We start from the raw sequence: 27,326 nt of genomic DNA on the forward strand, positions 1-27,326 counted from the left end.
AAGAAAAGGAACACATACTTAGAAAGGCTTCTCTGAAAAGAGATCTATATATCTTTAGATGACTATTCTGAATTGGTGGTTTTGGGGATTCCAGATTTGCCTAATAAAATGAGAGAATCAAATGGCAGGTATGCTTGCAACTGATGGAAGGTTTTTAGTTCACATGTCAAGACTGTGAAGTATGCTATATAAATATTAAAATATTGCTTGAACTTGAAAGACCTATCTTCTAGTAGTCTAAACCACTTCCTGATTAATTAAGCCTAATTGTCAGTTGATATAAGATGCTTTGGAAACTTGTTATAAGATACAATACTGTATAGTAGACTGTCTATAGTAGTAAGGTAAGAGAGGATATTGGAAACTCTTCTGCAAATATTTAAAGTTCTTGCAGTTTGAATTGTTCTGGTCATAGGTGACCTGGCTAGTTTTATTTCTTCTTTGCATTCTTATGTCCATACTTGAGCCTTAAAATGCAAAGTATGGTGAAAAATCTTTTAGAGAACAATTCCAGTATATGTTAGTGGAAAATCTGGAAATCTAGTATTGTTAATGCAAGAGGAACTTGGATGGTCGAAATCATTAAATATTGGACTGTGATCCTTAGATGCTTCTAATTACAGTATTGTTTTGTGTATTTATTATCAGGTGTCAGAGCTTCATTATCAGGTATCCTTTCCCCTTCAAACAAATTGTGCCATTTAAATTCTTTTCTTGAACTAAACAGCTGTTGGATTTCGAATTTGAATATTTGGTAGTGTACTAAATTGTGTTTTAGAGAACTTTTATTAAGTAGAATATGATAAATGAATTTGGCTTGTTTATCACAATACTATTTGCATATGATTTAGCTATTTAAAGTACGTATGAACTGCTAAACCTAGAAACTCATTTAAAATGAGTATACTGTGTTATAACAGATCAAATGTTGATTTGGTCCAGCATCTTTTTTAGATCTCCCCCTCCCCCACTGACTGGCCATCTATGTCTGAGAGGTCCAGAAGCAGAATTTGAGGACACATTAATCTATTTGGTTTATGTTCTTCAGCAACTAATACTTATGATAATATTGCATTCAAAACTGCAGAAAATATATTTCCATCAGGTTTAATAGCCATTAGTAGTTTTATTTTCCATGAATTTGCCCAGCCTGTTTTACATGTTTATGGTATTGTCCCAACTTAAGGAAGTACATTCTGTAGTTAAACGCAAAGCTTCCTTTTGCCAGTTGACAGTGTGCCATATTCAGTTTCTTTCAGTATTTTAGAGGTTTTAGCGTAAAAGAGAGCAGAAGTCTTCATTCTATACATTTTCTTTTATTAAATTATGGGAGTTATATTTCAGCATACAGGGAGGACATCAGCTAAAGAAAACTGACATGTTATATTCCTACCTTCCTTTCTCTTTTTGAAAGTATGGAACAGAAACATTGTTAAGAGTTGTTATGAATGCTTAAATCTATTGGTTAAGTATATATTCCAATATTATAGAAGACATTGCATAAATTCCATGTGCATAAATGAATAATACAAGAAGTGAGTAACTTAGGTTTCTGTAAACATTTATTTTGCATAATTTGTATGCCACATTTCATTTTATGCAGCCTACAGCAGTAAGTCATAATGACCTGACATAGGTAATCTTATTACCTTTCCTTGAAGGCCCAAAGTATAATATTCTTCTGCTTTTGGAATCCAATAAAGGAAGGAACTGTTCTGATTTTGGGGAGACAGGAACAAGGAATTCCAAAAGAAACCTGTTTGGTACTGCCCTCATCTAAAACCTTGGTGGGGAGAGTTAGTTTCATTAATCACTGGCATCCTCACCTCAACAGAATCCACAGACCAGAGAAATTCTACTTCAGGAACAGTCCTGAAGACCCCAAGTCATAAAGGGCTTCATAAGCAATGATCAGCATATAGAATTGTACTCAGAAGTGTAGTGATATCTAGTGCGGTTCCTGCAAGGTGGAGAACATTTGGTTAATCTGACATTGGCCCCATCAGCAGCTGGGCTGCTGCAATTTGAATCAGTTGCAATTTCTGAATAGATTCCACAGGAACTAATTTGTTAATTGTAATATACTGAGAGTATAAGTGATAGCAGAATATCTTATTTCAGAATCTATTGCTGGACAAAGAATCTCCTGGCTATGGCCTGCACTAGCTCTACAGTTGAAGACATGAGTCCAGGAAAAAACCTACTCAGATCTTCTAGCACAGTAGCCGCAACCTTTTGGGCACCAGGGACTGGTTCTGTGGAGAAAGGTTTTTCCGCAGACCAGAGAAGGTGTGGTTTTGTGTGCTGCTTGCATCCCACAGATGGGGCTTCTTCACTTGTTTCTGTGGCAGGGTTTCTGGCATGCTGAGGCTCAGTACTGGTCCATGGACTGGAGGTTTGGGGACTCCTGTTCTAGCAGTTCCTTCCAAATAATTGCAACTGCATCTCTTATCATTCAATGATGGAATTATCTTGAATTCAAGGGACTTCTAGATAAACAAAGGCTACATTTTGCTGAGATTTAATTTGGTTTCATATATAGGATTGTAGTGTAAAATAGATTTTTGAATGATAATTAGGCAAATAATTCGTTGAAGCTTTTTAGTGAACATCATTTAGATCAGGCCTGTCAGACTGATGGCCTGCACAGGCCATCTCCGCAAAGGCAAAAAGCATCCCGATTGGATTTGACACCCTTGATCTAGATGAGATATGTACTGAAAATACTCATTGTGAATGCCTGTTGATGCTACATAATGAATCCAGAGCTTCCAGTAGATACTAGAATTTTAAAAAGGAATTCCTATATGAGGGATAAGCAACCTAGATTATTTTGGACTACAGTTTATATAATTTTTAATAATTGGCTATATGGGATGAACTTGTTATCTTGATTATCCAGATGAATCAAATTACTTATCTTCTCCTGAAGAGTCAGATCTGGTCCGGAGATACTGGATAGTCAGAGCCTTGTAAGAATCACCTTAAATTTTTAAACCTTTTGTTGCACATGCCAGTCTATAGTATTCGCTGTTCATTTTCATTAAAGCAACTTTCTTACAAAAGTTGATACCCAGCAGTACTTCTTGCTAAAAAAAATGATTAAAGCAATTTTAAAGTTGTTTTCCTACAAGGACAGTGCAGAAACCCAGCATTGCTTATTTTATTATTAAATTTATATGCCGCCTAACTCTCCTATAGGGTGACTCTAGCCATGATTCTTCAAAATAATATCAGTACTGTTGTCTGAGAATCCAAGCATTTGTTTCATATTGTTCAAATTATCAAATGTCTTTTGTTTATAGAAGATGACTTTGATCGTCATAAACCTGGTGCAGAAAGATCTTGGAGAAGGAGAACGGGAGATGATGATTGGGATAGGTAAGCCTATCTTTTATGCAGAGATGTTTTCTACTATGTGTCATTTGTTTCTCTCTTTCACAGTTTTAATTTACAGGATTTTGAAAATGTTCAAATACAGACATTAATGTGTTTATCTGCTATGTGCATAACTGTTGCTTAGTTGTAGAGATATGTATGTCTGCTATGAAGAACAGACAGTGGGCAGGGGCCACTTTCTTTAACCAGAGTTGCATTTTACTGTGGAATACATGGGGGGAATTAATGGACCTAAAAAACTGAGCAATTAATTACATTTTTTTCCTGTCTGCTGTGTTTCCCCGAAAATACGACCTACCCCGAAAGTAAGTCCTAGCTTGGTTTTTACACCTCCCCCCCAAAATAAGTCCTAATTAAAACCCCGCCCATTCCAGGGTGCATGGGTAAAAATTAAGCTAGGGTGGGAATGGGTGGTGGAGGAGCTGCCCTACTACTTATCTTTGGACAGTTGCAGCCAGGCCTCACATACCCCCCCCCGACACCTGCCTTGCCGGCCTATTTCTTCTGCAGCCAGCAAGGCTTTCCTGAAGACCTCTGCAGCCAATAACAGAACTCCAGATCGATCTGGAGCTCTGTTATCGGCTGCTAAGAGCTCCTTCAGGAAAGACTTGCCTGCTGCAGAAGAAGTTCCTGAAGGCCTCTGACAGCGAAAAGGAGGTTGGGGGCGACGGATGCAAGTGAAGTGAGTCCTCCCGTCCTCCCCCCCAAAAAAACCTGGTGCCTTTTTTGGTGGCAAAAAAAAGGACAGGGTCTTATTTTCAGGGAAACACATTATATATACTTATAGTATATATGTGTATATAATTGTTCATACTTGTATTTGTACTCCTTTATATAACGTGTGTCCACTAGCACCAGTGAATAATATTTTTAAATGAGCTTGTCTGTTGGAATCAGTGGATAAAGAAAGTCTGGGGACCAAATGAGGGAGGTCACCAGATCTTACCTTTGTGTAAACTCCCCCCTCCCCGGTTTAGAGCCTGAAGACATGAACAAGTTTAGTATTTATAGGTACTCCTTCACTTATAAACTATTCATTTACTGAAAGTTACAACAGCACTGAAAAAAGAAACTTGCAATTGGCCTTCAGGGTTATGATCGTTGCAGCATCCCCATGGCCACGGGATCAAAATTAGGTGCCTGGCAAATGGCATGTATTTCCAGTGTTTGCTGCATTTGGGGGGCTGTCATGAGATCATCAGTTGTGATTTTTCCCAGTCGACATCTGACAAAGGCAATAGAGGAAGCTGGATTTGCTTCAAGACTGTGTGATTTGCTTAACAACTGCAGTTACTTAACAATCATTGCAAAAAAAATTTGTAAAATCGGACACGAGTCACTTAATAGCCATCTTGGCTTAGTAATAGAAAGTCTGGTCCCAATTAGTGCTGTAAGTTGAGGAGTACACTGTATTTGTTCAGTTATTACATTTCTATGTTGCCCATCTCACTATCAAGCGATTCTGAGTGGCTTACAATGTTATATATAACAGTATAAAACAATTGGAAAGTTAAAACATTAAAATTAATAACCAACAGGATAAAAAGACCAATATACAAACTGGGAACAGTTGGTTTACTAGCCACCTCCAGAAAGGGATATGCACATCAGGGTCCCAAGCCAGTTGGCAAAGGTTTTTAGGTCCTTTTGGAAAGTCAAGAAATGGGCAGATTTCACTTTGAGAGGCATGATATTCCAGAGGCGGGAGCCACAGCAGAAAAGGCTTTTCTGGGTAATAAACATTTCATGGTATATTTAATGGAACTTAATTTAGTGGAGACATTATTAAAGCTGACACCAATCACAGCATAGAAAAACTTTAAAAAATAGTGTAAGTTTGATAGAAGTGGTGAGACCTGGGCTGTAGAATTGCCAAGAGTTGGACATGACCGAATGGATAACATCTTCAATGTAGTGGATAAATTGGATGCAGTAGACAAAATTTGAAGTTTTGATGAAGTTGATTTAATAGATTTTGCTGATGTTCTGGGAAGTTTTATGGAAGATCGCTAGGATGAGTAAGCCAGTGGTCTATGTGACAGGATGGGGAAGATCAGGGACTCAATGAGGAAGGGGCTGGTTGCATACCTTTAATCTATTTCCTTCTAATTGTTGGGCTTTTAATGTAAGACTGGGCCATGCCAAAGAAGGCAAATTAGTATCTTGGTGGCTATGGGAAAGCAGCACTGGGAGAACTTATTATTCCTTCTGCAGCAGTTGTGGAATTGGAAAGAAGGGTATTAAAAGAAAAAAAGGCACTTTTCAGATTTTACAGGCCTTTAGATTTACTAAACACCCCTCCTTCCATTAAAATCAAGATTTTACCGTAGCATATAATATATAATTATCATATAAAAGTGTTCAGCAACATTTGCTTTTGCAAACTGCTTTTCAGGTGACTTCTGTATATACCCACTGGGATCAAATAATTCTATTGAGAAATTCCATAACTTAAACTTAGTTAGGAATTCATCTCTTAACTTTGTTACATTCTTCCTTATGCTTAAATGTGCATTTGTCATTGCTGTTCAGGTAGTGATGGCAGGGATGAACAATACTCTTTTCTGCACACCTTAACAAAAAACGAGCTACTTTAAACTTTGCGAGCTTTTTCTATATAGTAAAGATTCAAGCGGATAAAGGCATTGTCTCTTCCACAGTGCTATCTTCAAATGAGATTACATTTTAGAATAATATGTGTAATAAGCCTCCTAATGTAACATATTTACAGCATATTTTCTATCATTTACCTTGCTTTGGTTTTATGCTGGTTTATGAAATCAGAAACTGAGGGCAATGTTTTAAACCATCCTTCCCCAAATATGATATTCTCCAGATATTTTGGGTATATAGTTCCAAGAAGTGTTGATAGAGAGTGAGAAATCCAATCCTTGGCCGCTCTCCTATGGCATACCGCAGGACTCAGGACTCTCTTTACCAGAGTGGATAAAAATCGATTAAAAAATAAATTAAAAAAATACTGGATTTTTTTTAATTTAAATCAGATTTTTTAAAATCAAATTTATTTTAATAAAATGCTTTTGGAGTAAAAATCTTATCTAAAGATAGTTTTCTATTTAAGATACATTAATAATTTAACTTATTCAGCATGAAATGGAGCTTAGTTATGTACTATGAAGCTGTATATTCTGCAATATTGGGACTGTAGTTGAGTCAACAGCAGGTTAGGGGAGGAGCCTCTGTGGGACAGAGATGACAGTTGCTCTTTAAAAATTATGATTTAAATTGAGTTGATTTAAATCAAGCCTTTTTACTAGTGATTTAAATTCTGATTTAAATTGTGATCCACCCTGCTCTTTACTCCTGTTCAATATCTACAAAAAGCCACTGGGTGAGATTATTCATAAGCATGAGTTGAAATATCATCAATATGTTGATGATATGCAACTTCACGTATCCGCATGACCTGAGTGATGCTATGCTTTCCTAGTGCCTGGAGGCATTAGGGGCCTGGAAGGGGACAACAGACTACAACTGAACTCTGGCAAGACTGAGTGGTTTGGGGTGCACGATGGAACTTCAGGATCGGGGTCTTTGACATCTTTAATTCTAGACAGGGTTGCACCTTCCCTGTTCAGACCCACTTTGCGACTTGGGGGACTCGCAACTTTTTCTCGAAGGTCAGCTGGCAGTCATGCCTAGGAGAGCCGTAGCACAGCTTCAGTTAGTGCACCAGCTGCAGCCTTTCCTGGATCTTGTCAAGCACAGGAAATCAGGAGTCCAGGCAGTACAAATGAGTGTAGGTTTATTGTCTGCTAATGCCCTCTATAAGAATCTGAACTACTAATGGTCAAAGCAAATTGGCAGTAGATAAGATATGGCAGGCCCATGAGGTGGATTTGGCCTGCGAGGTGTTTAACTCTGGCTTGCAGGGCTTCCCTGTAAACAGTGAAGGACCGGCCCACGGTGCCTCTGCCAGCAAAAATGGAGTTCAGGAGGGCCACACACAGCCCTCCCAAGCTCCATTTTTGCTGGCAGAGGGCTGCAGAAGGCTGTCGCAGCCGAAAATGGAGCATGCTGCCCCCTTGAGCTGTGTTTTCTCTGGCAGAGGACTGCAGGAGGCTGTTGCAACATAAAACGGACATTGAGGTGGCCATGCCCACCCCAGCCTCCAAGGTCAAACACAACCCTGATGTGGCCCTCAGTGATCACGTTTGACACCCCTGGTCTATGGAATTCCAGGTGGGCTGATTTTAGATTTCTTATGGATGAGAAGGGAGACTGGTGCTACATTTGACTTTTCCCTTGAGCTCAGCCTGGTCATTTATAGACTCCCTGCATTTGGTCATTCTTGTCTGAACTACTGCAATGCGCGTTACATGGAGCCACCCTTGAAATGCCTTTGGAAGTTTCAGCTGGGACAAGGTGTGGCATCAGAAGCAGTCTTTGGGGCCACGGAATGATCCATGTTACACCACCGTTTCATGAGCTGCATTGGCTGCTAGTTTGCTTCTGGATGCAGCTCAAGATTTTGGCTATGACCTTTAAAGCCTTGTATGACATGGGTTCTGTTCTGACCCAACCGAGTTCCCAGATAGCAAACACAGACAAAGGTAGCAGCCCCTACTTTTCAAGGTTTAATCACGAATTCTATTCCTTTACAGATAAAAGGCTGCTTTCCAACAATTAGCTCCGACAAGAAAGAGCCTTGCCAAGTTGTTTGTCAAGGCTGCCAAAAACCCAGAGATAAGAACTAATTTACCAGATTCTCCAAACACAACTAAGATTTGCACCAGTTGAGCTTCAGAGCTTCTTTACTATATGCAAAGAACGCTCTTCCAAACCTGGCTTTTATCCTCTTGAGGGAGGGGCCATTACCTTGCAGCCTTACTCCCGAGTCGCCTGTGCTGCTGTAATTATTATTTCCTCCGAGACTTGGCACAGGCTCCTCGGGAACCTCCTCATCACTGCTGCCAGCCCCCACAATCTCTGAAGGCAGCAGTCCACTCCCTGATGGTCCTGACCCCTCATCAGAGTCCTTGCTCTCCTCATCCATCTGCACCTGTTGCCGGCTAACCACAACAGGTTCAGAATTCTTGATGAACCATATCATGCTGCTCAGACAAGCCCATCCTACTCATGCTGGCAGAGGAGACATGCTGAGGATCCTGTGGGTCAAGGAACTCCATGGGAGTTCCGGTTTGTAGTGCTTCGGGGCAGGCATCAACCCGCGATCGTGCACGGTTTTCGCCTGCGCTCGCCGCTGGAGTGCCCTGAGCCATCTGGCTTCAGGGCTAAGCCACCTCCGTAGAAGGTGGTGAAGACAGGGCGGATCTGGCAGGGTCGAGAGGATCGCACCTCTCCTCCCTAGCCGACTAAACTCCCTTTTCCGAAGGCAGTATGAGCGGTGGTCAGAAATGGCCGCCACAAAGAAGCGCTCAGAAAGTGCAGGAGGAAGTCAAGAAGTGAAAGGTTTTTTTTGGCTGACCAGGACAAAGTAACAATGAAGGTACCCTGGAACTTAAAATTTGCAAAAGATATATCGTTCCCAGAGACTTACAAGTGGCGGATGAAAGTTAAAAGGGAAGGAACTCCAACTATGGGATCCAGGAGAAGAGCCTTTCCTGCTGTAGTGCTGGCCCTCTGGAACATCCTGCCCCCCCGAGTGAGATTCACCCCCACCCTTCTATCCTTTCGTGAGGGCCTAAAGTCCTGACTGCTTGCTAGTTGGCCTGGGGACCAAATGGGAGAGTACATCACTAAAGGTGGTTGCTGGACTTAAGTAAGGACCTCACTGGCCCCCTGTACTTCCTGCTCCACCTCCCCCACTCATCTTTTTAACTTTGTATTGTTGTACTTCCATTGTTTACATTTATTATTTTATTCCTTTAATATTGTATTTTAATCACTATTTTACTGTTGTAAGTAACTTAGTATATGATAAGATGGGTGGCAAATTTATCAAATGAAATTAAGTATAATATATATATATATAAGTATGTATGTACAGATACAACCACTATAACCATTCATTTAGTGACAGTTTGGAGTTAAAACAGCACTGAAAAAAGTGACTTATGATTGTTCATGGCAGGGGTGTCAAACTGGATTTCTTTAAGGGCTGGATCAGCATTGTACTTCTCCTCCATGGGCTGGCTGGGGAGGGGGTGAGACAGATGGGACAGACACCTTCTGCAGCACCCTGCAGGCCAAAATGGGGTGCGGGGGGGCCATCCATGCCCCGTTCTCGACCTTGACAGCCTCCAGCACCCTGCTAGGCAAAACGGGGCGCTGTTTTGGCTGCCAGAGGCACCACGGTCTGGTCCTTTGCTATTTCCAGGCTGGCCCTGCAGGCCAGATTTAAGCACCCCTGGTCTATGGAGATTCTCAGTCATCCAGGTCACAGTTGTCCCCAAAGTACCTTTTTAAGAGGCAACTGAACGTTCTCATTTTTCTTTGAAGACGTTTCATTTCTCATCCAAGAAGCTTCTTCAGTACACTCTGAATAAGACAGATTAATTTCACAATGAGCTGAAGAAGCTTTTTGGATGAGAAGCGAAACATCTTCAAAGAAAACCCAGAAAGTCCAGTTGCCTCTTGAAAAAGCACCTTTGGGATGGCTTGTTTTTCACACCTACAACTATTGCAGCATCCCCATGGTCATGTGATCAAAATCCGGATGTTTGGCAACTGGTTCCTATTTGTGACAGTTACAGTGTACCGGGGTTGTGTGATCCCCTTTTACAACCTTCTGACAAGCAAAATCAGTGGGGAAGCCAGATTCACTTAACAGCTGTGTTATTAACTTAATAACTGTAGTGTTTCACTTAACAAAAGTGGTAAAAAAGGTCGTAAAACGGGGCAAAACTCACTTAACAATGTCTTGTTTCGCAACATAAATTTTGGGCTCAATTGCAATAATAAATCAAGGATTACCTATATCAATAAACGTGGCTTGAAATTCTGAGAATTGTAATCCTTACACATCTGGATGGCATCAAGTACTTGGTGAATTAATAAAGTATATATTCAGGCCACATCCAAGGGTACTGATTGCTCTCTTGGGACTCAATAGTAAGGAGCAATAGAATTTGATGCCCTTCATTTTGTAGATTATAATTTGTAATTCTATTGACTGCTACCAATGGTTTTATTTAGCTGTTGAATAGATAGGAGAGAGATACACCATTTCACTTAAGAATACATTTACTCCTGTCCCATATCTGATTTAGTATCACTCTCTAGGCACCTTCACTGACCAAGTAGGACAAAGATGGGTGGCAGAGTTAATATTGAAGAGGACTATGTCCGTTTCATCAGAATCCATAGATTCCCACAACCCCAAATAAGTTTGATTTTTTGTGCTGCTCATCTCAAAGCAGTGATTCGGGGGAGAATACAAATTGCAACAGCAGTTCTTCGGTGGTCTAAATGTCTAAGGTTAAGATAGTAATTCCAATCTGTATAAAAAAAAACAAATTTAATCCATAGAGCTCATGGTGCCTGGGAGAACAGTCAGGTCCTCAGAGAATTACAAAGGTTAAATTCTTCATGGTGGCCCAGCTAAGAATCTTCCAGTTATCAGGTTTTTTTAGGGAACTGAATAACTGTAAACAATGCTTGTTGGGTGGTTTTCCATGGTTGAAATAAGAGCAGAGAAGTAGCTCGTTTTACTTCTCTTAGCTTCACAGCATAGGCTGAACAGTCATGTCTGTGTTGGATCACATTCATTCTTCATCTTATACCAAGGTTGTTTTAGAAGTTTCTTCTGTCATGTTCCAATGGCTGCTCCACTCCCATTCCCAAAGGTGATTTTTCAAGAGGCAACTGGACTTTCTGGTTTTTCTTTGAAGACGTTTCGCTTCTCATCCAAAAAGCTTTTTCTCTACTTCTGAAGCGAAACGTCTTTCAAGAAAAACAAAAAACTCCAGTTGCGTCTTGAAAAAACACCCTTGGGACAACCATGACCTGAATCAGGGATCGCCAAGCTTTTGGACCTCAGGGACCACCAAACTCATAATTTTAAATCCCGCAGACCACTAATATGAATTTTGACTGACTGTGGCTTGCTGACGTTGGTGGGAAAGTCGGTCCCATATTCCAGAGCTGCAGTAGTCACAGGACTGGCCCTTTGGTCATCCCGGAGCATCTGCTCCTCCCCCTGGGTGCACCGGCCTGCCATGGAGGAGCTGCTCCAGGATGACCAAAGGGCCAGTCCTGTGACTACTGCAGCTCTGGAATATGGGATCGACTTTCCCACCAACGTCAGCAAGCCACCCTGGGGCTGATCTCCCTCCCCTGCCATTCCTCTTACCTTCCAGTTCCAGCTCGCATGGCTCTACTCAAGGTAAAGTTTACACTCGGCTGAAGGGTGGAGGCCAGCAGGTGGGCAGGCCATGTGGGTGGTGCAGCCTTGTGTTCTTGTGCAGCCTGGATTAATTGCTTGGGGGGGACATTTCTCTGCGGACCACCAAAATTTTCTTGCCAACCACCAGTGGTCCCTGCCCACCAGTTGGCGACCACTGACCTGGTGTGACTCAGTATCTCCATAGACATCCATCCCCAGTCATGTGATCACATTTCAGGCATTTGAAAACTGGCCTGCATTTATGGCCATTTGCAGGGTCCTGCAGTCACATTACTATATATATGTTTTTTACTGCTTTTACTTCCAATTTTTGGCAACAATATTCCATAGGGAACAAAAAGTTCACTTAACTATAGTGAACTTTAACTATTGGTGCAACCCTCCCCCCCATAAAATTGCGTGGATCGTATGATGCTCTGATTTACGACCATCACAACTTATGATGAGCAGGTTCCATTACACTCATATTGAGGACTCCCTGAAGGTCCTTCCTCTATATGGAGGCCCATGATGCTTGTTAATTCTGTGTTAACTAGTGAATAATCATGGTAAGGGGCTGGTGGAAATGTCCTGCATTCAGATCATGTTTAACTTGGGTTAATTAAAGTTTTAATGGCTAAGATGTTGAGCTTGTTGACCAGAAGGTTGGCAGCTCAAGACCCAAGCACTATGTTTCTGTTGCTCCCTTTGGAGAGGAGGTTTTGAAGTATTTCTAGCAGGACTTCCAGATTCTGTAACAGCTTTGTTCCCTGTGCCGTCCGTCTGGTAAACTCACAAGATTTGTTTTTCTCACCATCTATACATCCAAACTAGACTGTGTTGTTTCTCTCAGTCATATAATATATGTGGTATATACATATTCATTCATTCGGCCGGCCAGCCAGCCAGCCAGCCAGTCATTTCATGTTTATGTAGTGTATATTGGAGATGATGACCCTTTGAGAGCTGTATGCAACAAAGTATGTATGCCAATTTTAATGTATGCCGATTAGTGTACATTCAAAGTGACATTAAAGTTTATAGTGTAGAAATTAGCTCATTTTGTAAAGAATTAAAACAGGCCACCTCTTTGAATTAAATTCTGCTCAAGTTGAGGACCCTTTCCATGAACTTAGTACATCTTAGTACACTTTAGCATCATTAAGTATTGGTGGGAGAAAATTTTTATTTAAAGAGCAAATTACTCTGCTTTCGAAACAGAAATTGCTTTCCTTTGGAATAAACCAGAATTATAAGTTACATCTAGCATTGGCTTTATTCTCTACAAGTAGCTCTTGACCAATGACCATAACAGCGCCTGCCAATCATGACTGTTGTAATATACATCGGTACATCCGCATCAAAGATACAATTTTACAACCTTTTTTACAACAGTAGTTAAATGAATGTTGCAGTTGTAAAGTGGCTGCTGTGGTCATTAAACAAACTTGGTGGTTGTTAAGTGGACCATAGCGTTCCTGTAGGCACACTTTTGCCAATAACTGGATGTAAATGCCATGTTTGAGAAAACTCAGCCTAACCTATAGGGCTTTTATTGAAGGGAAAATATGATGAGGAAGATATGTTTGCTTCCCTTTTTTGTAAAAAAGGTGAGATATAAATCAACAAAACTCGTAAAATGTGTTCACATGACTGCAGCACATTGGAAGTAGCCATAAATGTGGCTCAGTTGAAAGCACCCAAAGGTCACATGACTGCGGGGAGGGACAACCATTGTGACTTCAAATCTGGATCCTAAGTAGCTCCCGGGTAGTTCAGTGGTCACTAACTGGTTGTAAGTTGAGGACTACCAATAATTTATTTTAATATACAAATGGGAGTTTCTCACTTTCTGAAAAATGAAATCACTCTCATTTTAGTCTGCATTATTGCTGAGATCCTCAGGTATATTTGGGGTAAAATAGAATGACATTGACTTAAATGATGAAATTTTTCCACTGTTTTGAAGTACTGACTGTATCTCTTTTCTTTTTTCTAGTGAATTGGATGATGACTTACTAGGAGAAGATTTGTTGATTGGCAAAAAGGTAAAAATCAGCCTGTTTAAAATATATGCTTAAGACAGTTGTTAGTTTAAAAAATACCATATTTTTCAGACTATAAGACGCACCTAGGTTTACAGGAGGAAAACAAGAAAAAAATAGTTTTTTGACTCCATGCGTCCTGTTTTTTCTCTCCTTGGCATCCAGAAGCACTCTGCAGGCCAAAAACTGGCCCATATTCGCTCTGTAAAAGAGACATTTCCACCACTTTTTTGGAGGGAAAGAATGTGTCTTATAGTGCAAAAAAAAAATGGCAATTTGATTACTTAAACCCACATCAATACAACTCTTGATGGTTTAGAATCATCTGTCACTTGCTGGTCCGGTAAAGAAATTCAAATGCCATGCTGGAGGCTTGCCTGTTTATTTTATATCACTTCATTTTTATTACCATTCATATTCATTTATGTCTTTTTTTTTAAGTAAAAGTTTTATTAATTTTAACAACAAACAAAAAACACATAAAACATAAAACATAACATAAAAACATCATCATCCTTCATAAATTTACAGACAGTGTATCGGTTGGTTTACCACTCCTTTTTGTGCATCCATTTCATAGTCATAGTAATTATATTACATAATAAGTCATATTATCAATCAACAATTATATATCCTAATATCATTATTAAACAATCATTTGACTATAATTTTACTAATTCATACTTAAGCGAGATAACTATAGTTTAGTTAATTTATTTTCTAACAAATCATAAAATCATACCAAGTCTATCTTAATAAAATATTATCAAAATATTATCAAAACCCCCCCCAAAAATGTATATTCATTATTTCCTAGGTTTCTAAATATTCTATTATTATATTGTTTTATCTAACCATTGATAAAAAGATCCCAAACTTCATAAAATTGTTTATCTTCTTGTTCTCTAATTTCAAATGTCAATCTACTCATTTCAGCACATTCCAATATTTTCTTAATAACTTCTTCTTCTAATGGTATTTTCTCATTCTTCCAATTTTTAGCAAATACAATCCTAGCCGCTGTTAATACATTTACAATCAAATACTTTAAGTTTTTATTATATGTATCAGGTAAGATTCCCAATAAAAATCTCTGGTTTCAAATCTATATGCTTCTTTGTCATTTTTTCCAACCATATGCGAATTCTAGTCCAATATTTTCTAGCGTCCTCACAAGTCCACCACATATGGTAATATGAGCCAGGTATCTGATGACATTTCCAGCACTTTTCAGATTTATTCTTGAACATTCTTGCTATTCTTGTCGGGGGAAAATGCCACCTGTAAAACATCTTATACAAATTTTCTTTATATGCTGTTGACATTGTCATTTTATAATTTTGAGACCACAATTTTTGCCATTTCTCTAAATCAATCCCATATCCAAAATTCTTCCCCAAGCAATCATTGTTTCTTTAACCTGTTCTTCCTCTAATTTAATTTCCAACAAATAATTATATAATTTTTTGATCACTTTTTCATCAGTACCTGTCAAAATCCTATCTAAACCAGTCAATTTATCATAGAATCCTTCCATTTTAGAATCTTTAAGATACCTTGAATGTATTTGCGCATATGAAAACCAATTCATCTTTATGCCTTGTTCTTCTAAATTTTGCATCGCTTTTAAGTTCACCCTTTTCATCTAATAATTCCCCATATCTAACTGTTTGTTCCTTCTTATAGATTATAGGATAAGAAAAAGCTTCAATAGTTGATAACCAAACTAGGATTTTCAAATAACATTGTTTCTTAGTTTTCTCCCAATTCAACCATAACGATTCCCGTATACAATGCCTTCTAAAGTAACCCTGTGATTTAGTTCCCTTATACCATAAAAAAGCATGCCAACCCAATAATAAATCATGTCCTTCTAATGCCAACAATCTGGTCTTTCTTAACATTATCCATTCTTTAGCCCACATTAAGTTTGCAGCTTGATAATACAACTCCCAATTAGGGAGGCCAAATCCTCCTCTAGTTCTAGCATCCTGTAAAAGTTTTAATTTTATTCTCGCTTTCTTACCTTGCCATATATACTTCAACACAATTTTATTCAGTTCTTCAAAGTAATCCTTACCTAACCTAATTGGTATTGTTTGGAACAAATACAAAATTCTAGGTAAAATATTCATCTTAATTGTTGAAATTCTACCTATCAATGACAATTGTAGGTTTTCCCATTTTTTTCAAATCAGATGCTATCTGCTGTTTAAGTTTAATATAGTTATTCTCTTTCAGTGTAGTACATCTTGACGCCAAATATATCCCCAAATATTTAACTTTGTTCAGAACTTGAATTTTCAATAAGTCTGCCAGCTCTTCTCTTTGTCTTAACAGCATGTTCTTTGTCAAAATCTTTGTTTTATCTTTATTTATTTTCAAGCCAGCCATCTCACCGTACATCTCTATCTTTTCCAATAGTTTTAAAGCTGTCTCTAGAGGATCTTCCAAAATAAAAACCAAGTCATCTGCAAAGGCTTGCAGTTTAAATTCCTCCTTTTAACTTTCATTCCTTTTATGTTTGTATCCTCTCTAATATTTCTATTTAGCACTTCCAAAGTCAATATAAATAACAAAGGAGATAATGGGCATCCTTGTCTTGTACCTTTTTAATATTAATAGAGTCTGTAAATTCTCCATCTATCATTACTTTTGCCGTTTGCTTATAATATATGGCTTCTATTGCTTGGATAAATTTTCTAGCAAAGCCCATCTGTTCCAATAATAATAACATAAATCTCCAATTCACATTATCAAATGCCTTTTGGGCATCTAAAAATATCAAAGCCATTTGTTTTTCAGGGTGCGCCTCATAATATTCCAATGTGTCCAGGATTACCCTCATATTGTCTTTAATTTGTCTCTTTGGTAAAAATCCATTCTTATCAGGGTGAATGAAGTTGTTTAAGTATTTTTTAAGCCTCTCTGCCAAGATTGAAGCAAAGATTTTATAATCTGCATTCAATAAGGAAATAGGTCTATAGTTCTTAATTTGTAGTGGGTCAACCCCTTCTTTTGGGATAAGTGTAATATAAGCTTCTGACCATGTTTTAGGTATTTTCTTGTTTATCATAACTTCATTCATGACTTCTAACAGTGAAGTGCTCAACGATTCTTGTAATGTTTTATAAAATTCTGCCGGGAGACCATCTGGTCCTGGTGCTTTTCCATTGTTCTGTCTGTTAAGTGCTTCGGTTAGTTCCATCATTGTTATAGCACTTTCTAACATTTTCCCAGTTTCATCAGATATCTTAAGTAGGTTAGCATTTTGTAAATACTGTTTAATTTTTTCCTCATCAAGATCCTCCTGTTTATATAATTGTCCATAGAAATCTCGAATAATTGCCTTTTCTCTTTATTACCATAACAAATTTGACCTTGATGTCTATTAACTGTAATATTTTCCTTGATTCTTTCTCTTTTCTCAATTTATATGCTAACCATCTACCTGGCCTATTTGCATCTTCAAAATAGTTCTGTTTAGCACTTCTAATTTTTGTGCCAGTTCTTCTTTCTCTACTTGATCCATTTTATGTTTGATTATATCCATTTTGAGTTTAACATTTTTTTTCTGTGGCGTTTTCTGTAATTCTTTTTCCAGTTTTTTATGGTCATCTTCTAAAGCTTTAATCATTTGCCTCTTCCTAATGTTCTTTTTCTTTGTATAGTCTGTTATTAATCCTCTTGCATATGCCTTCATTGTATCCCAAACATTCTGTATTGAAGTATCTTCTTTTTTATTTTCATTAAAGAAGAAGGCCAATTCTTTTTCCATCCATTGTATAAAGTTTTTTTCCTTTAAAATAGTATTGTTTAATGTCCATCTAGATCTTCTTTTTGTCCTTTCCATTTAATTGTCATTGGATTGTGGTCTGCCCATGTACTTGTTTCAATATTTATTTCTTGAATATTGGATAATAATTCTGTTGATGTCCAAATCATATCTATTCTGGACCATGATAAATGTCTATTGGAATAAAAAGTATATTGTTGAATTTTAGCATTTCTTTCTCTCCATGTATCTTTTAAGTTTTATTCATCTGTCATTTTAAAAAAGGATTTAGGAAGAGTCTTCCTATTTTGTCGTGTTGCTTTTGCTGTATAGTCCAGTTTATTGTCTACAATTCCATTGAAATCTCCCATCATAAGTATATTAACATAGTCCAGTCCAATTATTTTCATGTGTAATTTTTTATAGAATTCTTCTTGTTTATCATTCGGGGCATAAATTGCAACCAAGAGCGTTTATGTATTATTATCCACTATTTCAACCATTAATACTCTTCCGTCTTCATCAGTATAAATCAGTTTTGCTGGAATGGTTTCTCTAACGTACAAAACCACTCCTCTTTTCTTACAGTGAGTCAGAGAAGTAAATATTTTCCCTAATTTTGATCGTGCCAGTAATTGTTCGTGTTGTTTTTTAATATGTACTTCTTGTAGACAAATTATATCAAATTTTAGCTTCTCTAATTTGTGAAAAAAATTTCTTCTTTTGGTAGCTGAATTCAGTCCATTTATATTCATGGAAATCAGTTTTTTTTCCTCCATGGTTATGCTTTATATTTAGGTCTAACAGCTCTCGTGGATCTTACTTCACGTTGTTCTTTGGTCTCCACCTGTCCACCTATTGCGCCTACTTCTTTTCCCTGCTCCCATTTGGTCCTCTTCAAATTCAGTTAAAATGTTCTCTTTTTCCATCTCCATTTCTCTTCTTTCAAAAATTCCTTGTAGAATGTTTCTGCTTTCTCAATTGAATCAATTCTATGTCTCTGTTCTTGCCATGTAAACATTAATCTTTCTGGAATCAGCCATCTATAATTCACCTCTTTTTTCAATAGTATTTTGGTCAAAAATCGATATTCTCTTCTAATCTCTCTCACTTTTCTGGGTAGTTGTTTTAAAACCACAATCTCTTTGTCTTTGTATTTCAACACCTTCTCTCTTGCCACTTGTAATATTTGAGTTTTAATAGTTTTTTTGGTGAATCTGACATGGACCTCTCTTGGTAGTTGGTTCCTCATCGCATATCTTGTGAAGACTCGATATATCTCATCTACCCCATCCATCATCTTTTCCTCTGTTATTTCCAAGGCTCCAGCCAAGATTTCAATCATTACAGCAGCCAAATTTTGTCCTTTTTCTTCCTCAATATTTTGGAATCTAAGGTAAAATTCTGACCTGTCCATCTCCCACTTCAACATCTCACTTTTTCCTTGTTCAACCGTTGTTAATCTACTATCAATATTTCCAATTATGCCATCTCTTTGCTTATCTTTCTCTTCTATTTTTTGGATTCTCTCATCATGTTTCACCATCATCTGTTGAACATTTTCAGATTTTTCATCAATCTTCCCAATTCTTTGGTCAATACTCTCCATTCTTTGTTCCATACTCATTTTTAGTTCTTGTATTCCTTGCATAACCATCGCTAAATCCACTTGTGCTTTATCTTGTTTCGCCATTATTGAAAGTCGTCCTCCAGTTGATGGGGAGACAGAAGCAGAAGTCGAAATGCCCAAAGATAAAATTTTCTTACTCATTCCGTGGCTCAGAGTCTTCCGGCTCTTTTAATCCAATTAATAAGGTAGCCAATTGTAATCCAATTAGGAAAAAAGAAAACACCAAAAAGAAAAAAAAGCCAGTAAAAAGTAAAAAAGTAAAAAGCCCAAAATTAGGAAAGAGGAATTCTTCAGGTTCTTCAAGACCTTAATCCAGCTGTAAAATACTCAATTATAGTTCAAAAGTAAAAATTAAAAATAAAGAGAAGAAAAAGACAAAATAAAGCCCAACAATATTAAAAAGTAATAAGCAAAAAAAAAAAAAAAGGAGTTCTTCAGGTTCTTCTCACCTTAATCCAATTAAAAGACCTCAAAAAATGGAAAATAACCATAAAAATAAGTCTAAAGTAGAAATAAAGAGGCAAATATCCCAATTAAAAAACAAACAAAAAAAAAAAAACAAATATCCTGAGGCTTCTCGTTTAAAAAAAATAATAATAATAAGGTAAAATAAAAAATAAGTATACCAATATTACAAAATATTGTGGGGTTAGAGGGGAGGGATAAACCAGTAAATAAAAAATGGAAGCACACACTGCCTTTTATTTATCCAAGTCTCTTATTTGGCTTCTCCACAAATTTCAAGGCCAAGCTTCAAATATTCAATTGATAATAGAAGTCCCAAAGAGCACCTGTATAAACATCCTCCAGCGCTCTTCCCTCTATCTTATCACTTCCAGTAGCCTTGAAAAGAATTTTTTTTCCCAGCTCTCAACTTCAAATAAAATATTTTCAAGCCTCTAGTTGGCAGTGTTGCAAAATTTCTTAAAGCCTCTCCCCACTTCTTTCCCCCTAAAAAAGCCTAAAAGAAAAGAAAAAAGTATATATATATGTTTATGTATATTTTAAAAAAAAATACTAAAGGGAGCCTCTATTTTATATAATATAAACAGTTAAAAAGGGGAAAAGAAAGCAAGTAAATATAAAAGAAAAAACCAGTCTGATTAACTAGATCGCAATAGAAGTTCAGTGAAGAGGAAAAAAAAGTAAAAATAAAAAGCCAAGCCTCATTTTGACATTCTTAAAGAAAAAAATCGCCGCTAAGTCAAATTTTGTCAAGAATTTTACAGATTCCTTCTCATTTTAGGGTGTCCCTAAGTCCCAAGTAAAAAAAAAAAAGTATCCTCACCAGCCGATACACTTTCTCTTTGTCTCTTCCTTCCGGAGCTGTCCCAACTTCAGCAGCTTAATGGCTGCCTCCCGCACGATGGTAAAAGGGCTTCTTCTGGATCAACCAGGGACTTGCGATGTCCCTGGGATCTACAGAACGCGCCTTACTGTCACCGCGTCTCTACGGGACGGTTTAGGTCCGTTAGGACCAACCAGGAGCGGGGATATCAGCTGCGATCTCAGAGCCCCGAGATTGCAGCTGTATCGCAGCGACGAAGCTCCGCCTTCTCCCCATATTCATTTATGTCTCAAGTCCAGCTCAAAAAAGTGATTTTTCTCCCCTCTCCCAATTTTAGACTCAGTCTGATATGTCAGATGAAGAACTGAATGATGATCTTCTGCAAAGTGATAATGAAGAGGATCAGCATTACAGGTTTGTGTCTTATTTGAGCCAAGTATTGTAGTTTGTTTTCTCTATTGGCACATTCAGAATATTTGTTTGTATTCCTGCCCTAGAACAGCACATAAAAAGTGCTGTCGGGTGTAAGAAGTATTATCTTTGAGGCATTAACCATGACTTTATCATTTGTTACAACATCATTTTATCTATGAGTAGAGTAGAATAGAGAATAGAATAGAATAGAATAGAATAGAATAGAATAACAGTTGGAAGGGACCTTGGAGGTCTTCTAGTCCAATCCCCTGCTTAGCCAGGAAACCCATTTCAGACAAGTATATAAGAATTAAACTCATTTTCGGCTGGGTATTAAAACAGAAAATAATGGTAGTATAGGACCAGATTTCCCAGATGCATTCTTTTCAGAATTGTGGTAACCTCCTCCAAAATTTTAATTGCTTCTAGGGATTCCTTAGGAATAGCTATTCCAATGTGAGTTTATAATTACATAACTTTTCTTTAATGTATATACCATTAGGAATGTAATTATTGCTAAGTGTAACTGATTAAAATAATACTTTGGTTAAATGCTTCCAAGAAGAAATAGGATGTCTGGTTTGCTACATAATCTTAACTGCAAAATTGAATTAAGAACTGCTGTTTTATTCATTTGTGTTAAGAATACACTTGTACAATTATCCCAGAGGTGCTTTTTTAAAAAGGCAACTGGACTTTCTTCATTTTTACTTGAAGATGTTTTGCTTCTCATCCAAGAAGTTCTTCAGTTCTAATTGTGGTTAGAAGCAAAATGTCTTCAAGGAAAAACAAAGGAAGTCCAGTTGCCTTTTGGAAAAAGCACCTGTGGGACAATATGACTTGGATGACTGAGAATCTCCGTAGACATTTGTAGAATTATTCGGCTTTCTAAAAAAAATGAAATAGCTCTGTTGAATTTTTTAGGTACATTGTTGGTATATTTTATCTTTTCACCCTCCTATTTGTTTTAAGTACACATCTTTCCCCATCTTCTTGTTGATGGAGAGAAATAAAATCATTCTACCAATCAGCCTCTGCAAAACTGAATATGTACACTCATACAGAATAACAATATAGATCAATGTGATTGAAATTAGTCCTATTAAAAGATTGCTTGACACATTAAACTAAATAATTGTTCTCACTTTCTCATTTGCATAATGATTCAACCATGATGTTTCATAGAAAAAAATGAGTTACAACCATCTTTAATCAATTCTGCCTTTGCTAAAAGTTTCTTGGCAAAGCAGAATTACTAATTAAAATATAGCAAACCGCATATAATATCTAGATCATATTTCTATTTCTGATATCACACATAACAACAGAACAATTCTGACTCTGAACTCTTTATTCAGGACTCAGCTTGCCCAGAAGTGGCTCACATATAATAATGATTGAATTGGGTCTTTACATCCAGGACAGAGCTGCATGTTTGAGACCTGACTTTGAAAGCATCACTGCCTTCTAATTCGTTCATTTCTGTGACTTTTGCATGTTGTGGTTTTTGGGATTGACAACTTGAATTGGCATTGGGAAAATCCAAGTTTAGTTCCACTTTTGGTCATGGCAGCTCACTTGGTGACTTTGAACCAATCACTCTCTCATCCCACCTACTTGTGGGGAGAAAAATGAAAGAAACAGGATATAAACAGATAAACAAAACCCTGAAAAATCATTTTTGGAGAGAGATTAAAAAGAAACTTTATGTACCACAAGTTGGTATATTTTAATGAACAAAAAACATTTTTTAATTTGCTGAATTAATAGGGTTTTATGGAATTTTTTTTATCAGAACACCTGTGATTCCTTCTCAGAATTTAGGTAGGAGCTATTGACACAATTCAAATTGAACATTTGTTGCTATTGATGCTTATAAGAATTAAATGCAAATTCTAGCATGATGCAGTATATTCAAGCACACCCTTTTAAAAATATTTCTTTAGAGTACCCTAAAATTCAAAAACATTGGTTCCCAGTAATATTAATGTAACTAGTATAATAGATAACTAATATTGCACTAAATGGAAAACAGATGCTGACCTCCTGTGTATATTTGTTAACCTGGGATTTAAAACTGAATGCAACTTGCTCAGTAATCCCACACTTTATATGCCGGGCTAATCTGTTAGAACATATAGTTGGTTTGATCCCTTTGGTCAAATAGCCGTCATTTGATGGAACAGTGATATAGATTTGCATGTTATGAGTTAATGGCATGAAATCAAATTGATGCATCAATTATTATTATTTACTTAATGTGGTGGATATTGTTGCATTCTATGCAAAATTCATGCACTGTATTAATGTTCTGATTTAAACTAAAACCCCTTTTTTTGCTATATTTTAGTTCTCAAGATGTCACTGTGAGTCTTAATGCTACAACTAACGTGGTGACATCCTTTGAGCTCACTGAGAATGCTAATGAAACATCATCTATTGAACAAGACTTAGAATATGAACAAGGGGAAGATGAAATTGGTTATGACAAATCAGATGTTCCTGAAGAATATGCAGAGGAATATTCAGAAGAACAGTATGAAGGCCAAGAGGCTGAGTTGACAGAAGACCAAATAGAATATGGGGAAGATCAGGGTGAAGAAGAGAATTATAATGATGAAGTGCTGGATCTTGAAATCAATGAACCTCTAGATGAATTTCCGGTGAGTTTTTTTCCTCCTACTTTAGTTTTTGAGATAACATTGCTGCACATGCTTAGGTTTTTAGACTGATTTGAAATCTGTTTACCTCCCTTGGGACCAGAGCAAAATTAGACCTATTATCACTGTCTGCCAGTTTCTTTATCTAGGCTGTGACAAAGTTTGTGTTGACAGCTTGTTTGGCTGCAGGTAATGCTCTTTTGTCATTCTGGAAGGCAGTTGAGAATCATGACCTTGAAGATTGTATCCTTAAGGAAGAAAACAGCTTTGTGTGGTGGAGACGCAGTGCCAATTGTTAGAAGTACTTAATGCAAAAGCTTTTATCCAGGCTTTAGACAAGATCTGATAAAGTCCTTCGAAGGTGAAAAGATTATTGACCTGCTAAAGACATCTTTAAGGTGCTAATATTCCAAAGTGATTGATGTTCTGCTCACTCATTTACACCCTCCCCTTTTTTTGTAATTGAGAACTGTCTAAACCTGAATAAAGAGATTTGAGGTTGCTTTAGAACATGTCACATATATAATTTGTTTCAGTTTCTATGTTTTCTGTGTACATTGCTCCGAGTTGAAATGAGAACATGTTTATTGCCATTTTTTAGAAGTATTTCTCAATTTTAAAAATCTAGCAAATGTAAATGGATTTATTGGTCCTTTATCTTTGGTTTAAAGCCTAAATCACATAATGCTGTATGTGATTCTTAGATTCATAAGACATAAATAATTAATGGGAAAGTACATTTCATGGAAAATAAAGGTATTGTATTACTCTCAAATTAATTGATTATTTAATTAAAATATGAAATCCTACATTTTAAAGGAATTAATGTGAACCATTACATCAATGTGCTATGTAAGCTGCCTGGAAGCAATTAATTTTCATTTTATGGAATATAAGGTATATATGGTTTAAGTAAATAGATGTAATTTTTTCCTAGCTTGCATGTTTTAAAAACTAATAATTATAGTAATGCTGATGTTATGTTTTAAATTTCAAGAGGTTTTATCTTCTAAATTATTGATACAAAAAGTAAATAGCTACCTCGTATGGATATGATTTTAAATATGATTTTGGTTTAACCTATATGAAAGTAGTGTTATATTTCACCCTTCATAACCTTTTTATAATCATGTAGATTCCAACTTCTCATCCTTTAAAATTTTAGTTTCAACAAGGTATAAAGTTGTTGTCATGGTTAGTATTATATTTTCTCTTAAGCACCATTCACCATTTAAATCCTAATTCACAGATAAAAAATTAATCTCCACAAATCAGCTTTATATTTAAGGTAGATTTAAGATGCTGGAGATAGAAAATGTACAGAAGTATGGAAGTTTGTGACTTTTTTCTAGTCAGATAATCAGGCAAACAAGTTGAGAAGATTGCATTTATACCAGCCCCTTCTGAATAAATAAGCAGTGATATGTTTAGAAAATAAAATTAGGTTAAATGAAAGGCTTCCTTATGCATTTCTTTCAGGATGAAGATTATGTACAATCTTGTAGTGGAGAACAAGTAATTGAACAACAAGAATATGTAGCTGAAGAAGAGTTAAAAGAGGTTGCTGATACCCAGTCACCTCCAAATGAGTCAGAAGAGGTACTGCAGAAAAGCTGGAACATTAAAAAATCATATTTTAGATAGAATTTTCAATTTGGTATTTATCTTTGACATTGCTTTTCTCAATATTCCTACTGGAAAGTAGCTATAAAGAGAAATTATGACCCTATGCTAACTTTTAGCAGAGTTATATACTAGGATGATCAACATTCCTGAATGCTCATTTTCAGGGAAAAACATGAGATATGAAGGCGAGCGGTATACATGCTTCTTGTGTCACAACTGCTTCTCCTTTTGTTTCTCATTTTTGGCAGCCCTTACAAATAGCGTTGGAGTTATAGAGTCCACTCCAGTCATCAGCCAAATATTTCCTTTTCGTTTCGTATCATATCTGAATTTCTTTAACCCCGTCTGTAGCAGTATTTTTGGGACAAGAAGGAAATGCACAGTACTTTCTCTCTTCTTTACTCTCTGTGACCAGAAATTAAAAACTGCCTAGCATTATACCAGAACTAACTGTTCTGCATTGAAGTGTCTTCTGTTTGATATAAAATCCTTGATCATTTTTCACTTTGTTCTTTGTGGGAACAATGTCACCTTTTTCTAGCATTCCTTATATGTAGTTGAAACAGTTTCATTCATCTGCTCACAATGTTGTCATGTATTATCTTTATTCCATAGACATCACTGCCTATTTGCTAGCAAGTAGATGTAAAAACAACAACCCCAAAACCCCAAATAACAACAGCTCAGTTGTGCTTGAGTGACATTTTAGTGAGCCAGTCTTCTACAGTTTTCTCTTGAGACTTCTCATTCCCTGTTCAATTTGATTTCCTTCTCCGTTGCATCAAAGGAAAAGCAGTCTTAGAAGCTAGTGATGAAACCTGAATCTTGGCCAGATATTTAATATGTGCTGTATACCGTATGCTCCATTCCAAAAGAATTCTGATCCTTGACATTTCAAAACTGGCGGATGAACAGATGCCTTGCTAGAAGATAGAGACAAGAAATTTAGAGTGACTTAAGGCAGCCGTCCATGAGAATACCAGTTACTACCTGAGCAATAAGTTTATTTTTCTGTGATGCATTTATTTTATTTTCCTCTTCTACAAGAGGCTAGCTGCCACTCTTAGCTTTCACTGGCTGTATTTGAGGGAAGGGATTATATTTGGATTTAAGGTTTTCCTCATCCTCAGTTTCTTTTGAAGCCAGGAGTGGGAGCTTTAGCAGGATTGTTTGACAGGCAGTTCATTTTTTTTCCTCTATCACCTTAAAATAAGGGCTCATCATCCAAGTTAGGGTATTCCTTAGAATCCTAGTTGGTTTACTTGGTATTTAAATTCTATGATTTTCTTCTTTTAAGCATATTGAAGCACTTCCTACAACTAAAAACACTGTGCTGTGTAGATTAAAAGTAGAATTGTAAGGTTTGAAAAAATATCTTACAGGCACCATAACTAATACATAGCACTGATTTTTTTCCCCTTTTTCAATCATTCCTAACAGATTAATTTCAGTAATTGAAGAATGTAGCCTACAAGTACCAAAACACTATACCATGCAAACTGTAAAAGACTATTTTATGGCTTTCACCACACAGGAATTTTGCCAAAGTCATCCAGTTGAAAATGATATAATTGTCTTCCACTCAAATGTTATTTTTATTACACTTCCAATAATTTTATTAACTTGTTTACTCTTTTGTTATGCTTTGCGGGAGGTTATTCAGTTACAGAAAGTGAGCTCCTCCTCCTCCACGTGACATCTCCACGCGTTCCCCCAGTTTTACGAAGACGAGAAGACAACAACTATCCTCTCGTGTCAACTATATTAAAGACTCAACTCTGAACTATAAACATCATTGGCCGAAACGGGATTCCCCCTCCAGACGGACTCCCTCCCGTAGGACAAGCCAGGCTTTGGTATGTCCCATTATCTGGATGCTCGCAGCAGCTCAACGGAGAATGGGTGTTGCTACCTACCTGATATGCCCATTCTCGTCGAGCTGCGTAGAGCATCCAGCCCCACCCTATTTGGTCCGTCTGGGGGGAATCCCGTTCGCCAATGATGTTTATAGTTCAGAGTTGAGTCTTTTAATATAGTTGACACGAGAGGATAGTTGTTGTCTTCTCGTCTTCGTAAAACTGGGGGAACGCGTGGAGATGTCACGTGGAGGAGGAGGAGCGTTCCTTCAATTATAGCTCAGCCTGTCAGAGCGAAGACTAGAGCACCTCCCATTATCTGGAT

At 37.1% G+C, this 27,326-nt stretch overlaps 1 protein-coding gene across 8 annotated transcripts in view; it reads left to right on the forward strand.

Annotated features, from left to right (window-relative positions):
* The window catches only part of RBM33 (RNA binding motif protein 33), a 112,284-nt gene that overhangs the window by 3,813 nt on the left and 81,145 nt on the right, over positions 1-27,326 (forward strand). For 4 of the 8 annotated variants that reach the window (XM_087946819.1, XM_087946822.1, XM_026680937.2 and 1 more), the window contains exons 2-6: positions 3,306-3,381; positions 13,707-13,755; positions 20,783-20,859; positions 23,210-23,522; positions 24,999-25,118. In XM_087946819.1, the coding sequence (XP_087802945.1) occupies positions 3,306-3,381; positions 13,707-13,755; positions 20,783-20,859; positions 23,210-23,522; positions 24,999-25,118 (635 nt within the window). The remainder of the gene's footprint in view (positions 1-3,305; positions 3,382-13,706; positions 13,756-20,782; positions 20,860-23,209; positions 23,523-24,998; positions 25,119-27,326) is intronic. The other 4 variants (XM_087946823.1, XM_087946818.1, XM_087946821.1 and 1 more) reach the window with 2 other exon arrangements.

Source organism: Notechis scutatus, chromosome Z (genome assembly GCF_049901735.1).
Source record: "Notechis scutatus isolate UNSWTSFEM ecotype Mainland chromosome Z, rNotScu1.2, whole genome shotgun sequence".
Classification (NCBI taxonomy): Eukaryota; Metazoa; Chordata; class Lepidosauria; order Squamata; family Elapidae; genus Notechis; species Notechis scutatus.